This window comes from Fusarium solani (genome assembly GCF_023522795.1).
Source record: "Fusarium solani strain SB1 chromosome Unknown bctg00000007, whole genome shotgun sequence".
Lineage (NCBI taxonomy): Eukaryota > Fungi > Ascomycota > Sordariomycetes > Hypocreales > Nectriaceae > Fusarium > Fusarium solani.
Genome location: NW_027072150.1, coordinates 1,115,911 through 1,131,860, shown reverse-complemented (window position 1 = coordinate 1,131,860; position 15,950 = coordinate 1,115,911). Strand labels below are relative to the sequence as shown.

The 15,950-nt window shown below is 51.4% G+C and overlaps 7 protein-coding genes across 7 annotated transcripts; 4 read left to right on the top strand and 3 right to left on the bottom strand.

The window, feature by feature from the left end:
* Positions 1-518: 518 nt before the first annotated feature.
* Positions 519-2,348, top strand: MRS44_011214 (uncharacterized protein; the record flags this gene model as incomplete). The annotated part of the gene is made up of 5 exons (XM_046272655.2): positions 519-738; positions 791-1,142; positions 1,194-1,256; positions 1,308-1,668; positions 1,722-2,348. 5 exons carry the CDS (start codon positions 519-521, stop codon positions 2,346-2,348), a joined length of 1,623 nt encoding a protein of 540 aa, XP_046135089.1.
* An 871-nt stretch (positions 2,349-3,219) lies between these two features.
* Positions 3,220-4,566, bottom strand: MRS44_011213 (uncharacterized protein; the record flags this gene model as incomplete). Its single annotated transcript, XM_046283386.2, has 2 exons — positions 3,220-4,340; positions 4,392-4,566. The coding sequence occupies 2 exons, from the start codon at positions 4,564-4,566 to the stop codon at positions 3,220-3,222; spliced, it is 1,296 nt and encodes a 431-aa protein (XP_046135090.2).
* Positions 4,567-6,497: 1,931 nt separating this feature from the next.
* MRS44_011212 (uncharacterized protein) lies at positions 6,498-7,455 on the top strand (the record flags this gene model as incomplete). The annotated part of the gene is made up of 3 exons (XM_065619650.1): positions 6,498-6,509; positions 6,567-7,110; positions 7,163-7,455. 3 exons carry the CDS (start codon positions 6,498-6,500, stop codon positions 7,453-7,455), a joined length of 849 nt encoding a protein of 282 aa, XP_065475722.1.
* A 973-nt stretch (positions 7,456-8,428) lies between these two features.
* MRS44_011211 (uncharacterized protein) lies at positions 8,429-10,704 on the bottom strand (the record flags this gene model as incomplete). Its single annotated transcript, XM_065619649.1, has 6 exons — positions 8,429-8,786; positions 8,846-9,516; positions 9,627-10,356; positions 10,416-10,531; positions 10,593-10,616; positions 10,672-10,704. The coding sequence occupies 6 exons, from the start codon at positions 10,702-10,704 to the stop codon at positions 8,429-8,431; spliced, it is 1,932 nt and encodes a 643-aa protein (XP_065475721.1).
* A 413-nt stretch (positions 10,705-11,117) lies between these two features.
* On the bottom strand, positions 11,118-12,068 carry MRS44_011210 (uncharacterized protein; the record flags this gene model as incomplete). Its single annotated transcript, XM_046272656.2, has 1 exon — positions 11,118-12,068. One exon carries the CDS (start codon positions 12,066-12,068, stop codon positions 11,118-11,120), a length of 951 nt encoding a protein of 316 aa, XP_046135092.2.
* Positions 12,069-12,543: 475 nt separating this feature from the next.
* Positions 12,544-14,187, top strand: MRS44_011209 (uncharacterized protein; the record flags this gene model as incomplete). The annotated part of the gene is made up of 1 exon (XM_046281003.2): positions 12,544-14,187. One exon carries the CDS (start codon positions 12,544-12,546, stop codon positions 14,185-14,187), a length of 1,644 nt encoding a protein of 547 aa, XP_046135093.2.
* Positions 14,188-14,611: 424 nt separating this feature from the next.
* Positions 14,612-15,532, top strand: MRS44_011208 (uncharacterized protein; the record flags this gene model as incomplete). Its single annotated transcript, XM_046283387.2, has 1 exon — positions 14,612-15,532. The coding sequence occupies one exon, from the start codon at positions 14,612-14,614 to the stop codon at positions 15,530-15,532; it is 921 nt and encodes a 306-aa protein (XP_046135094.1).
* Positions 15,533-15,950: the final 418 nt, after the last annotated feature.

Below are 15,950 nucleotides of genomic sequence, written 5' to 3'. Positions count from 1 at the left end.
CCCGATCAAATCCTCGCCTATGCATGTAGCCAAACAGAAATTTGTTTAATCAGGTGAACCTACCCTCACGGTTCCTTCGTTCCGGCTGCGGGGTTGCGGCTGAGAGGCTCAACACTGCGTCGTCGGGAAACGAGGCGGGATTGCAAGGAACATGCAGAACACTCACTAGTGAACGATCAGGCACACTAGCGAGTCCTGCCCTTGGTCGGTGAATTGCTCGCTTGTTCCACTGAGTCATGCCACAAACCAGCGACCTTACCAACTTTGTTGCCCCAGGTTCAACCAACGTGACCCCATGGGGAACGGTGGGATCGACCGCGATGGTGGCACCACACCCGCTCAACCAAGTCTAACGTTTTGGTCTGGAGACTTCCGAGCCTCGGGTAACCGGTGTCTTGGGATCAACTACTTAAATGATGGTGTCCCCGTTGTAACCGCAACACATCTTCCAACACCAAATCAACTCAACACAGAGCTTCCTTCTAACGAAACTCTCCAAGACCAGCAGTCGTATCGAAATGTCTGCGCCGGGCAGAAACTCAGCCGCCAAGTCCCCATCTCTTGCAGGAGAGCATGATGAGATGGCCAAGCCGATCGAACATGTTACTCAGGTTGAGACATCCTCTGCAGCTCTTGCAGAAGCCCTCGCTCAGAAGGGGAAGCTCTCGGGCAAGTCTCTGGCTCGTCTTTACGTCGTCATGACTGTCGGCTATCTCGTCTCGACTATTCAAGGTTTCGGTAAGTTGTGGTCTTTGCGCAACAAGTTAACGGGTTGACTAACGTGACTCAGATGGTTCTCTCATGGGAGCCATCAATGCGATGAAACCTTACCAGGAGTCATTTGGTCTTGACGGCAGTGGTTCATCTACCGGCATCGTCTTCATCATCTATAACCTGGCTCAGCTTGCCGCATTCCCCTTTGTGGCCTACATCTCTGACGTACACGGCCGACGGCCGTGCATCTTTATCGGATGTTTTGTGATCCTGATCGGTACTGCTATTCAAGGCTCCGCTCACAGCCTGGGCCAGTTTATCGGAGGCAGATTTGTCCTGGGCTTTGGGGCCATTGTCGCTCATGGCGCGGGCCCGGCGTACACTGTCGAGCTTGCGCACCCTGCATATCGAGGCTTGACTGCTGGCATGTATGTGGCGTTTCGAACCGGATTACTTTGATAGTGCTGACAGCCGAGTAGGTACAACAACTTTTGGTGGGTTGGTAATATCTTGGCTGGCTGGGTTACTTATGGCACCAATCTGTGAGTCTCTTCCATCTTCGTCCCGTTGTATTCGCTGACTCGAGTCTAAAGGCACGTTAAAACCTCATGGGCATGGCGAATTCCCACTATTCTACAGGCCGGCTTCCCCTCAATCGCCATGGCTCTCGTCCTCTTCCTTCCCGAGTCTCCTCGTTGGTTGATCTCCAAGGACAGAACCGAGGAGGCACTAGCCATTTTTGCCAAGTATCACGGCGAAGGAGACCCTAACTCGCCCATCGTCCAGCTGCAGTATCAGCAAATCTTGGAAGAGCACACCCGCGAGGAACCTGGTCGCTGGTGGGACTACCGTGAACTTGTCAACACTCGATCCGCGCGGTACCGGATTATGCTTGTTGTTGCAACAGCTTTCTTTGGCCAGTGGTCTGGAAACAACGTCATCTCGTACTTTCTTGTGAGTCTTCGTTTTGGAATAACTGTCGAGGATCTTCTGACAAGTGATGATAGCCCGAGATGTTGAAGAAGGCTGGCATGACCAACTCGAACACTCAATTGCTCATCAACGCCATTAATGCAGTCATCTGCTGGGTCGCTGCCATGTGCGGCTCTATGGTCCTTGACAAATTCGGCCGTCGAAGAATGATGATGAGCGGTCTCACGGGATGTCTCGCCGCATACATCATGCTGACCGCCTTCGCGGCCAACTCGGACAAACACAAGGATCTCGTCTATGGGCTCATCGTCGCCGTGTATATTTTTGGCATCTGCTTCGCCACCGGCATGACGCCCAGTGCTACGCTGTACCCCATGGAGTGTCTTCCAAACCGGACCCGTGCCAAGGGATCTTCCATCAAGTTTGTGTTTATGAACATTGCAACAATGACCAACACGTACGGCATCAGCGTCGGCATCAAGGAGATTGGTTGGAAGCTGTACCTCGTTTACATCGTCTGGATCGCGATCGAGATTACTTTCATGTACTTTTTCTTTGTCGAGACAAAGGGCAAGAACCTGGAGGAGTTGTCCGAGATCTTTGAAGCCAAGAACCCCCGAAAGGCTAGCACTAAGAAGGTTGTGGTTGCCCTCGACGAGACTGGCCATGTCGTGAACATTCAGGAGGTAAAGAAGGATTGATTGCAGCTACAGTGGGAGCTTTGAGTTGGAGGTTGAGCAGAGTCACTGGTCCAGATTTGTATCCCAGTTATGCTAGGATGTGTAGTTATGCACGAGCACAAAGCACAATTTGCCTTGTGCTATGTACGCTTGTGCAGTATATTAGTTATGAAGTGTTTGCCAAGAACGGAATAGCCTCTCCACTTGGGTCTGTGACGTCATTGAAGCTGAGGTTCAACAGGGGTACATTCGTAAATTCTCTATCACCACTCTCCTCGAGTCTAACATGTGTCTGTCAGAGATTCCGGCTAAATTCTAGACTAAATAGCTTATGGCTTTATCTAAAAGTTCTTTTTTCTCGATATGCATCATTCTTTTAGCACGAGAGCTCATAGATCTTCAGCCCGTTTTTCAATCTGGCTACCCTACGGCGAGACAACTCTACCTAAAGCCCGCCCAAAACGAGAGGGGTTGAGTTGAGCAGGTATTCTTCAGGTAGCTTCTATGGTAGCAGGGTTCAGATATTAATCATACGTAGTTTGCGATGTGTTTTTATTGAGTTTCAATGCTGTCAGATAACTGTTGTCCGTTATCGTTGCTGATACACTCTATTCAGCAGTATCAAGAGACCCGATCACAACAAACGCACATCGAAATGCCAGGCCTCCTTTGTTGAGATCAAAAAACTCAAATTTCTAGTTGGAGATGTTTGGGCATTCACTGATTTAGACACCCGATAGGGGCACGATTGTGATCTGTAAGATTCTATTTTCAAGAAAGCGGATTCAAAGCAAGATGCAATACTCAGTCCCTGCTACATTCGCTACCAATGCTATAGATACATATGCAATAGTATGTACAGTTGAATGCACCAACTCTAGCTAAACCCCCTTTACCTGAATCCAGCGCAAACGTCGCGGTATACGTTCTTCTCGAGTCCAGCAGCATCCTTGGGGATGTAGTCTAGAGCAGTAGCATGAGAGTAAGTCCAGCGAGGATCGTTGAGCTCAGTCTTCCAGGTCCAGTACACCCATCCGTCCATACCGGGGCTCTCGTAAAGCTGCTGCTGAGCGGTAAAGAACTTGTTGAAAAAGTCCTTGTTGTGCCAGTCCACGTTGGATGTCATGCTCCACTCGCCAGTGATGGCAAAGTCCTGGCCGCTGATGACGCGCGAGTCGGTGCACGCGCTGTGCATGAGCTTGTACTGGTCACCGCGGTCGTTGTTGTTCAGGGCGAAGCCGATGTAGTTGTGGTCGTCGAAGCCGGTGAAGGGGTCGTTGGCGATGCTGGCCTGGGTGCGGGCGTCACCAGAGTCCCACTTCTTGGACATGAACTGCACGTGAAGCTTCTTGTTGTTGGGGACGTTGAGAGAGGCTTCGGCATCACGGACGGCCTTGAGAGCACCGGGGTAGTACTTCTGGACCAGGCCGGGGTCTTGGCCGGGGGCTGGGTAACGGTTGCCTCCGTCGTGGCGGGAGACGGGCTCGTTGAGGACTTCGATCATACCGACGGTTCGGTAAGCGTTGTTGCTGTGGATGCGCTTGGTCATCCAAGTGAGCCACTTCTGGGCACGACCAAAGTTGTAGTCGTTGTAGAAGCCAGCAGGCTTGTTGTTCTGGCCAGTGAAGACATCCTCCTGCTGACCGCCGGGAGCACCGTGGAGGTCGATGATGACGTAGAGGCCGAGCTCGGCAGCCTTGTTGACAACGGCATCAAGGTAAGGGAGCATACGGTTTCCATCAGCAAAGGGCTCGCTGGCCTTGTCGACAATGTCGACGTAAGACCAGTAACCGATGGGAATACGGATGGTGTTCAGGCCGACATCGTGGACGGACTGGACGGTGGCCGTGTTGATCCAGTTCTTCCAGTGAGTCTCAAAGGCCTGGTTGCCAGCCTCACGGTTGCTTCCAGAGTAATGCTCCCGCATGCAGTCAAATTCAGAGACGGACTGGCCGCACTTCATGTTGTTCTCCCACTCATTTCGCTGCAACCAAGGTTCGCAGACGAGCCAGCCTAGAAACAATCAGATTTCGCCAGCAACGCCTACTGGTGAAGGACACTTACCACCAAAGTTGACTCCACGGATCTTGTTGATGCCAGGAGCAAGAGAAGGCTCGAAGCGCTTGCCAAGCTGCTCAAAGCGAGCAGTCAGGTTGAAGGCAGCCAAGTCCTGCTCGTGAGGGAGCCATGCGTGGACAGCGTTGAAAAGAAGAAATGAAACCAAGCTCGAGTACTGCATCTTGAAGGTTGAGAGATGGTTGATGTCTGTAGATCTTGTTTCCTGGGGATGGGCTCAGCCTCTATTTATTCCACCAGTGATGGGCTCTGTCTCGTGTTCACAGCCCCAAAGCAGCTGATCCCATTGGCACCATACAAGGATAGACAACTGCAACGTTGTTCCTGTTAATGTAGCAGAAAGAGTAACTTGTCTGCTTTGATAGGTAAATTAAGGGTCTATGCTCGCAAAAAGTTGCTGCAAGTTGGAGTCTGCCTTTGGAATCATAGGCATCTTCGCATGAACTTTTCGCCCCTTCGGCCCTTTTCACCCAAGCGCTGATGACTTTTGGTCATGGGCCGCAGCAATGGGAGCCCAAGGTCGTATCGTTTCCCTGTCAGTAATCAGTTTAATAAGCCACTAGGAAGCAAGACATTCAGGCGCAGATCCCATTCATCTCATGGCTGCGCAGTTGGGTAGGTGCTTGAGCCAGACACTGTCAGAGCAGTCTTGAAAGTAGACGCAGGCGGCCGACAGCATAGACGGCCTTCTACGCTTGGTCAAGCGTCCTCCCGGGATCAACGGACGAGGCTTGCAGGGGATATCGGTGCAAATCGTCCGCTCAACCCCTGTAGCTAGCCAATCGCATTCAAGACGTAACAACAGACCAATCACCATCCAGGGCGCCTTGTTTCAGGTCTGTTATTAGTGCAGAAGGCCTGGACTTGCTTGTTTCCATTCATTTTGTACTGAAAAGTACTTTAGAAGGGGCGCCTCCTGCACAGATCTGAGATTAAATGTTCCAGCCCTGTGGCACTGTTGGTCCTTTCTCGAGGGATGATACCGAAAGAAGTAACTGCGGCCCGCGACTCAGACTCGAGTCCGAGGGAGTAAACCTTGAAGATATTCAGAGGTCGAGCCAGCATGGTGGTTGTCTTGGTGGGCTCAGGTCGTGTTTTGGCTTACTGAGGTATGGCTGACATGAGCCAGACTGGCTTTGTTCATCTGCTCAGTTTTGCTGTGATCTTCAGCCAACAGGCAAGACACACATGATCGGACCTCTTCTTTACTAATCAATCATTCTCAGTTGCCCCGAATGCCGCTCAGACTGGCCAGTAGACTCCCGCTGACTCCAGACCGCTCTGCAGGCCGCTCCAGTCCGCTCGAGCCTGCTCCATCCCGGTCCTGAGTCTCCCAAAGTCCCACGTGATCGTCCATTGATCGAAGAAAACATTTCAACCCGTCAGCGCTAGATGAGCATTGAGCATCTGCTCCATGCCTTGTGCATCCGTTAACTCCGCCGGAGGCGGCGACTAGGCTCATTCGAGTCTGGCCACAGCGGTTAGATTGAGACGAGTAGCCAATCTCGTCATAGATTGTAGCTCGAAATTATCTTCAAGTGCCGTGAGCCGAGGCTTATGGTGTTTTTGGAGAAGACTCCGGTTTGGCTGTGATGATCCAAAAGTCTGGCGTTGTGTCGCTCTTAGAGATAGGAAGTGATTGTCGCCAACGTGTGTCTTCTCTCCCCGCCAAGACGGCAGGCTACAGACAGATCGTCACAGACAGGCTGAATCCTGCCTCGGCCGTTAAAAAAACAAGCCTTTCTAAACTCCGCCACTAGTCAACAACGGGACGAAGCCGCCCGCAGCCCTACAAGGATGAGTGGGCTGACGACGTTGAACAATTGCTCAGGGGTCGTCGGACCTGCAGCCAGTAGAAGCATGATTCAAGTGCCGGCTTACCCTGGCAAGTTGAGGGTAAGATTTAAGCCTTTTCCAGCCCAATCGACGGGTACGGCTTCCCTGTGGAGGGAGCCCTGGTCGTGATTGCCAACGGCTCGTTAAGAAGATGAGGAGGATAACAGGCTGGCGATATCCCTCATTTATCGTGCGCAGTGCTCCTCTTTTTTCTTTGACTTTGTCGAAGCACTGCTGGTTTTGCTCTAAACCTCAAACATGGCTACCCAAGTAAGTCCTTTAACCGCTGCTTGCTTAGTGAACAATGCTCTAACAGACCCTTTTTAGTTCGACACTTCGCCCGAGGTGGTGCACAATCCTTCCGATCACCTTCCACAGGTCTACGATGCCGGAAACTCGACCCATTCAGGTTACCCATACGCCAGCTACATCTCCCCGAGCAGCGATGTACCGCCTCCCTTCGAGCGTAACGACTCTCAAACCCGAACACCGCCTCTGAACGACAAGGAGGCCGCACAAGTCCCGGCACCAGCCTCAGCAGCAGTCAGCGAACGCGAAAAGAAATCACGGATATGTGGATGCCCGGCCATAGTGTTCGTCCTCATCACGGCTCTAGCCGTCGCTGTCGCCGCCGTGATTGGATTGGCTGCTGCAACCGGTGTAGCTGTGAAGAAGTCAAATGATTCGGACGCCAAGCTTAACGCTCTGCGTGAATCTTATGCCGCCGTCTCCGATGCCGCCGCCGCAACCGCTGCTACTGTCACTGTCACGAGTACTGCGCCCGCTTCGACCGATGTGGATCAGGAGGAGCTCACCAGCGGTTGCTCCAACAAGAAGGACACGACCACGGGAACCGTGTACACGTCCAAGTGTAAGCTCCATCAAGCCGCTGAGCTTCAGAAGGATCATCTAACCATTCACAGTCATGAAAAAGGCCCAATTCACCTTTTACTGCAACACCAACGCCCCCAACGATCCCATCTTCTCAGTCTTTGCCACCAACCTAAACGGATGCATCGAAGCCTGCAACGCCTGGAACAGCTACAACACGACCCAACAAACCTGCGAAGGCGTCTCGTTTGTGCCGTTCTGGGCGAGAATAGGAAACGCTGCCACCAACAACGCACCTGGTGATTGTTATCTCAAGCCTGGCCCTCAGGATCGGGATGGTCTGGAGGATGCCAAGGGCACGCATGCAGCCTTGTTGAAGAACTGAGGAGTAAACTGGTTCACTGATATTCTTGGAATTGTATAGCGATGGGAAGGTACTTGGGTTGGAATAACTGCCTTTAGCCGTGGCGAGGAGTCGAGTTTTTAGCTACTGATGGGGTTTATCGGAGTGTTCGATGATGGACCTTTAATTGAACTTCTAATCAATCACCCAATGCTGCCATGACTCAAATACTGTCCACCGAGCCTCTGTGCTTCAATGATCTAGGTCTCAGCCTTCGCTGCTATCTGAGTGCTGGGTTTCATCACTCGCGTTGGGAACAATGGTCTTTCTGTCTCGGGGTGCAGGTTAACTCAAAAAGGTTTCACTGCATGTTGCAGGAGACGCTGTCTGTATTCATCCCACTTACGACTATTTTCCCGCTTGAAACCTATCGGAAATCATTGAATTTCTATAGATATGATCTGCGGTCTCCTAACATGGCCTGAAAAAAATATCTTCAACGCTCCCAATGCCACCCATTGTCCGAGGGAGCAGCCTGCCCAAACGACCTGATCTCGAAGACTTGATTTTCTTTTGGCTGATGTTTGGCGGAGAATCTTCGTCCGAACGCCAGAGTGGGCAGTTCCGAGGCGCGAATGTCTTGGCCCAACAACCCTGCTCACTCATCCCCTCCAAGCTTCACTGGCTTACGGCAGCCACGTTGTTTCATGCTGCTGACCACTTCTGGAAGGGGACGACAGCTGCAGGGGCCCTGTGCCTTGCAGACTGCAAAAGCCCTCTGAAAAGCTATTCGTCTGCTCGGATTATTGTCCCTTGACATGCCAGGGCCCAGGATCATTATGCTGAGGTGGCACACGAACGTTAATTTAACTTGGGGTAGACTTGCATCTCCCTCGTGTAATTGATCAGCTCAAGAAAGGCCGTATCATTGGCCTCAAAGGTCTCGCTCCTGACACCACCGTAATCTTATCATAATTCAAAGCAGTGAGAAAGACGCTCCTATGGTACATGCATCTCAGCTCGTATGAGGCGCCCACCAATCACTTGATGGGAAAGCCGACGAGATGAGCTGGAGATTCAGGTCTGGGAAAGGCCAATTCTCACTCGGAGGGTGTTGTAGGGAAGTCAAACCCAAGTCCACCTTGTCAGCGGTGTCGGTCCCATTCTCTGTACAGGCTGAGATATGTGCCTCTGCTATGCTGTAGAGGTATTTGCAAAACTCATATGGTCTTTCACAAGACTTGGCTAGACTGCTAGTCTGCTCCATGACATCTAGTGATCCCTTGAGTAAATCAAGGTCTCCAGTGTCGGAATTTGTCATGCAGTGTAGGAATATTACGACGAACGGAGTAAGGGGACAGTAGACATGAACCCTAAAGCTTCTTAGTCTTCATGCACTAGAATAGGGGAACGCTTTGTTCTGCTGACATACCACACCGCAAAGAAGGCCAACGATTGGGGCTCCAATAGGGAATATTGGGCATGCACCGACACGTGTGACTTCAGCCCCTTTTTTGCTGCTTCAAGGCAAGGATCAGAAATAATTCTGATCGAGGTCGAGAGGTCGAGAGCATGGTGAACAAGCGTTAGAGTAGAGTAGTAAGACACATCGACTGGCCCAAACGTATTGTCAAAGAGCCTTTTGTTGTATGCTTTCGAAGTGTCGAGTTGATTCCATGACTCATACCAATTAGAAAGCTGCTTATTTGTTTCATCCACGATGCTTTGTCTGTCTGCGGTGCTGCGTCTGCGCGATGCCGGGGAGTAGAGGTTCTCGTATATGCTTGCCTGGATCCTCGCGTAATCGATAAACATCCACATTGAAGTGTCCCATGACTCTCGTCCAGGGTCAGAAGAGATGGCATATGGCTCGAGATCGACATCCAGGTCTTGGATAGTTGAAGTTCTCCCTAGACTGAGAACAGTACTCTTGTCTGAGAAGTAGATGCTCCAGAAGAGTCGACGAACTCTGTCTGCTTCATCTGGAGGCATTGCTGCTACTACATGCTCCCTGTGGTAGCCAAGGACGAGGCAATGCCGTGCAGCAGTCGAGGACAAGCGCCACTGAAGTGCAATGTCCCCTTCAGTTTGGGCCTTTTGGGCCTGTATTAAATGTTAACAGACGGTGGCCTTCTGGGCTCGGTTAGGACGAGAGGGAGACTTGCCGCCATGCACAGCACTAGACAATGCTCAAAGGTCGAGACCATGTTAACCTCGTATGTTTCTATTCCCGTGAGCTGGTTCTCCTTGCAAACGGCCAGGTATTTTGCAACTTCTTCGTCAGAAAATTCTGGCTGCGGGAAACACTGAAGGCTGCATAAGATCACGGCGAGCATAGCGTTCAAAAGGCTTAGTTCTCCAACTGTGACAGCTTGTACTGGGAAGTATACGCGACGACACAAATACTCGACCTGCTTCATATCTATTGGGAAGTATAAAGTCAACAGGCAATCTGAACCTGTGCTGCGGATTAGGACAGGCGGAGACGAGAGGGCGACAACGTATTGCGACCTACCTTGCACTGCGCGCAACAAGCGAATGACAAAATCAGCTGGAGGCAAGTTTCCCTGCAATGTTATGCTTGTCGATGGCTTCCATTCTCGGCACTGGGGCGTATCTCCGTCGGAGGTCTTGCGTTCGAGGAGCTTGCGCAGACCAGAGATTTTGTCAACGACCTGGGGTGACCCAATACCAGCCAGTGAACCGAACTCAGTGATATCGGTTGCAAGAAGAGCTTGCTTTCTAAATGAAGAATCCCCCTCGAGCGATGCTAGGTCTATATGACACGGGCTGGGTTGTGGTGTTAACTGCGCCAATGTCGGTGAGAGTACAGTTGATGTGGCGACTTCAGAGACCTGAGTGTTACGATCTGATGATAAACTGTTGAGCTGTTGCTCGAGAGCAGTCACTCTTTTACGCAGGGATTCAATGCTGTCTTGGTCTCTGCAAGGACAAGGCATCGTCAGGACAAGGCTCAACTATCTGGGATGACTTGTGCTTACTTTTCCGGCACTGATCCCGCGTGTGTCGAACGGCGGGTAACATCTTTGGTGCTTTCTTGGCAGGTGATCTTTGATGTGATGCAATTGGTACAAGGGATCTCTCGACTGCAGCGTATCTAAGGTGGGTTAGTGACTGATGCACGTTGCCGGCAGTCAGCTTTCTGGGGTTCGGCTTACCTTGCGGATCCGGCAGTTCCGGCACTGATGATATCATTAGCCGAGACAAGAAGGATTAAGATAAGCGAATCTCACTCACAGCTCTTGGGACTATGTTGGTAGTGGAGCCCATTGATGATTCTGTGTACCTAGATAAGCCGATGGAAGTTGTGATGAGAGAACGTACGACCTGCGTGACGGGATTTTTTTAAGACGCGGGACGGAGGGCACGCGTTCCACGGGAAGCGCGGGGTCCGTGAGCCGGGAGCGACGGAATGAAGATCGCCAAAAGCGGAATTGGTCTATCTCCGATCGAGTCTAGAGCTTGGGGATCTGTGGAGACTGGAGTGTCGGTCTGGGGAAGGCTATTTCAGGGGATACGGGGAAAAGTGAGAATTGGATAGATCTGTCTGGCCAGAATAGATGGCACCGTTGACAGAATGAGGTGTCAGAAGTTTATGTCTTAAAAATTGATTCAAGGCCATGCAAGAGTGGTCGTAAGACATGCAAACTACTTCCTCGGTTAAAATAGCTACATACTAGCTTCTACAGACGCTTCAAGATTCGCTTCCTATTCTCCTCCAACTGCCGTGTCACGCTATGCGTTGGCACAAGCCCGTCAAACCCATGAGGAAGACCGGGATAGAGATGACACTCTGCCTCCACACCAGCTTCGATGAACTTCTGAACATAGGCTAGGTTCTCCGCGACAAACAGGTCAAACTGACTGGTGTCCAGATAAAGAGTCGGCAAACCACCAGCATCCTTGAGACGGCCGGGCGCCGCAAAAACCGGGGTGTCTTCGCCTCCAGGGGTCGTTCCCAGGTAAGCTGTCCAGGCCGTCAAGTTGTCTTCTGCGTCCCATAGTTTGAAAGCGCCGGGAACTTCGGAATTGGTTCTGTCATCCAGCATGGGGGAAGAAAGGATCTGCCGGGCAATTGGAGGCGACAGGTTGACGTCCCGAGCCCGGAGGGTCAATGCTGCGGCGAGACCACCCCCTGCACTTTCACCCATGACAGCAATACGCGCCGGGTCGATGCGTAGAGCGCGCGAGTTGGAGTGAAGCCAAGTGAGGCAGGTCCAGCAGTCGTTTAAAGCAGTGGGATACTGATGTTCTGGAGCCAACCTGTAGTCGACAGAGAATGCCTGGACTCCAGTATCGGAAACCATGTGCGCCAGTCGTTCGATACTGATCTCGGGAGTCAGAGTAATCAGTCCGCCGCCATGAGCATGAAGCACTGCTGCCGAGGGTTTGTCCAATGAATCCGCGTCCCGCTTTTTATAATGGTAAACTGGCAGCTGATAGCCATCTTCTGTTGGAATCTTGACAATCTCAAAGATGACATCGTCTGGGATGGTCGGAGGAGGTGCCTTCATGGCGGCGTATCGGGCTCTTCGCCCTTCTATGTCGTGCAGCTTGGGCTTGACAACATCTTTCTGGCTCTCCAGGAGAGGTCCAATTGCGACAATGAATTCTTGATCAACTTCAAGGACCATGTTGTCAGATTGGTAATCGTCTTGATGAGGTAGAGCGTCGAATTAGGAAACAGGATGGCTTTGACTTGCATAGAATTACGGGGGCTTGAGATCTCTTATTAATCTATCTTCTCCTTCGCAATTAATTGTGTCTTGGTTCCGAATCTCCGGATGGAGAAGTTCGCGGCATTCCGTGACATATCCTCCGGTTCCCTCGGGGCCCGCGCGTCGCACGGCAAGCGAGCCCCTATTACTTTTGTTTCTGGCGGCTCATGGTTGTAGCTTTGTGATTCGGGGTAATCTGAAACTAGCTTCATGGACTGGAAAGCAGGCGGGTCAAGAGTAGTGACAGATCTGGACAACTCTCGTCGTCATATAAGGACACCTGGTTATCCTGACATAGACCCAGAGATCACTTATCACCAGCCGAACTCACTTACTGGCTTTATATCACACGTCTCGATTCATTCCTACAAACTTCTGCATTTTCGTTATCATGAACGGTCACGTCAATTCTTCCACAGATTCCGAGGTCGTCGCCGACATCATCATTGTCGGAGCTGGCTTCGGAGGCTGCTACGCCCTGCATGAGCTACGTAACATGGGCTACACTGTCAAGCTTCTCGAAGCTGGCAGTGACTTTGGTGGCGTCTGGCACTTCAACAAGTACCCGGGAGCTCGCGTCGACTCGGACACACCTCTATATCAACTGAGCTTGCCACAGGCTTGGCGCGGGTTCTCGTTCCGAGAACGGTTTCCGGGCCACCAAGAACTTCGGGATTACTTTATGCACATCGCTGAAGCCCTGGACCTTCGCAAGGATGCCATCTTCAACACTAGAGTCATCGATGCCAGGTTTAACACCGAGTCCAACGGCTGGGTCCTTCGGGCCGAGAATGGACTTGTGGCCAAGTCTCGGTACGTGGTCTTTGCCACAGGCACAACCAACAAACCGTATATTCCAAGCTTTCCTGGGATCGACAAATTCTCGGGCAAAGTCATCCATCCTGCTGCTTGGCCTGACAACCTTGATTTGAAGGGCAAAAAGGTTGGCTTGGTGGGCCAAGGCGCATCAGGACTGCAAATCCTGCAGGATATCGCCAAGGAGGACTGCGACGTCACCGTCTTTGTCAGAAACCCGCCCACGGCCCTCCCCATGAATCAGAGATCCCTATCTCATGAAGAGTCTGAAGAGCTCAAAAACTCGTACGAGGCCTTGTTTTACCACGGAAAGTATCGTGACGACGCGGGATACTCATTCAACACACCGGTCGGTTCGTTCTATCATACCACGCCCGAGGAGCGTAGGGAGCGATATGAAGAACTGTGGTCGAGAGGATCATACGCCTTTCTGTTATCCATGTACCCGGAGCACCATTACGACAAGAAGTCAAACGCCGAACTGTACCAGTTCTGGGTTGAAAAGGTCAGGGCCCGAATTAGTGATCCTTCTAAGCGCGACATCATGGCGCCTCTGGAGCAATTCCAATGGATCGGCGCCAAGAGACCAAACCTTGAGATGGACTATTACGAAACGCTCGACCAACCCAACGTCAAACTGGTCAGCCTCAAGAAATCTGCAATCAAGGAATTTGTGTCCGACGGTATTGTCACTTTGACCGAAGGTGTCGACGAACATCACGAGCTAGACTTGGTCATTGTGGCTACCGGATACGATTCTGTGACTGGAAGCCTCTATGAGATGAATGTCACAGACAAGACTGGTACCAAGTTGAAGGAGAATTGGAAGGATGGAATCTACACGTGGCTCGGGATGATGGCTCCTGGGCTTCCAAACGCCTTTATGCTCTATGGACCGCAGGCGCCCTCGGGTCTAGCCAACGGACCACCTTTCCTCGAGCTTCAGGTGGAATGGCTAGTAAATTTCTTGCAGAAGCTCGAGAAAGAGAAGGCCACAACTGTCGAGGTTTCAAGCGAGGCTGCAGTAGAGTACCGCCAAAAGAATATCGACGCATATAGTCACTCGCTTATCAGCGAAACGCCCTCTTGGTGGAACGGCTCAAACATTCCTGGCAAGAACAAAGAGCCTCTTTTCTGGGTTGGAGGCCTTCAAGCTTGGAGACAGGAGAGCCTGAAGGGATTAGAGGATTGGTCGCGATTTGTCTTGGCAAAGAAGTGATGAGCCTCACTACTATGTTCTAGTAGAATTATAACTACTATTGCTTTGAATTGATCTCCAATCACTGTTCCGAATTTATTAGTCTCAATTGTTAAGGTCCAATACCGCCATATGATTCGCCGTGCTTTGCAAACCGTGCAAACTGTGGAACCTGGGCACAGAGTGGTCGAGGCTCTACAACGTTAAACTCGGAGGCCGCGCCTCGCGCGGGTCCGGCTTAGAAATGTAATTGGATTGCATGAGGATTAATAATATCTAGACTCTCAATAGTTAGGTTAGTAAATAGTGTTCATAGAAGAGCGGATACTCTAATAGAGACTTAAATAAGTCCAGTTGCCATCAGACTTGGGTTTGTGAGCCTCAACCATTCTCCTCTCCTTGGTCAACAACAACTCAAATTTCGGCAACCTACCCCCAATTCAGAATGAAGATCTTGGTCGTTGGCGGAACTGGAATGATTGGAGGGCATGCGGCTCTTCACCTCCGCTCACTAGGTCATGACGTGGCCATCGCAGGCCGTCACCATCCACCATCCAGTATTCCTGACCTCGCCCAGCTGGAGTTCGTCAAGGGGGACTTCACTGCGGGCGACTTCGGCATTGACCAACTAAGCAAATTCGAGGCGGTTGTGTTTACTGCTGGCAGCGATATACGCCACGTCCCGGAAAACACAGACGCAGACCAACACTACCTGCACGTCAATGGAATTCTCATCCCGGACTTTGCGCGCTTGGCCAAGTCAGCTGGTGTCCGCCATTTCATCCACGTTGGCAGCTTTTACTACCATGTGGCTCCTGAACTGGTCGACAGCGTGCCATACGTGCGATCCAGAAAACTGGCTGCCGATGGCGTTGTTGCGCAGGCATCGCCCACATTTTATGCCTGCAGCCTCGACGCTCCTTTCGTTGTTGGAACAGTCCCAGGGATGAAGGTCCCCATGTTTGATGCATATGTGAGATATGCAAAGGGAGAGCTTCCGATTCCTCCTTCAGCGCCTCCTGGAGGAACGAACTTCATCTCGGCACAGTCTCTATCAGAAGCAATCGCCGGGGCATTGGCCAATGGACCCTCCGTCAATGGCAAGGCCATAGTGGTTGGGGATGAGAACCTGACCTTTGCGGCTTACTTTGAATTGTTTTTCAAAGCAGTGGGAAAGGAGACGCAGCTCCCTGTTCTGGATCAGGATCATCCTTTGCTCCCAAGAGCCACGCTCTTCACAGGGACAAAGACGGTATCGTATGAACCGGTAAAGGAAGAGTGGGAGGCTCTGGGCAGCTATCGACGTAACGATATACACAATGCCGTCGTTGAGATAGTTGAAGACTTGGGCCGGCAGCAGGGGTAACAAGGTCAAAGAGGGAGGCGTGGTAGGGCCGTCTCAGAAGTAGAGGCCAGCTGCGATGCAATCGAAGGAGGACAGCTTTCGATCGTTTCGAAGACGTTTTGGGGCATATTGAGGCATTGAATAGTGCGTTGCTGTGAGGATCAAGAAAAGTGGGTGTATTTTTACCAAAGATAATCTCAAAAGGAGCATCACCAGAAGACCACCCAAGTCTTGTTTGCGCCAACAGATAGTAAAAGTATCCAATAGGTGACACCCAGCCTACCATCCTTATGGGTCAGAATCCTCAATTACCTCCGATAGGTAAGACTTTGTTCTTCGCCTCCGGGGTGATCCGTCATAGCAGAAGACCGACTTGACCGGATTATTGCGCAGGTCCACAAGATCGCGTGAATAGGTGGTGAGCTTGCCCTTGCATCTT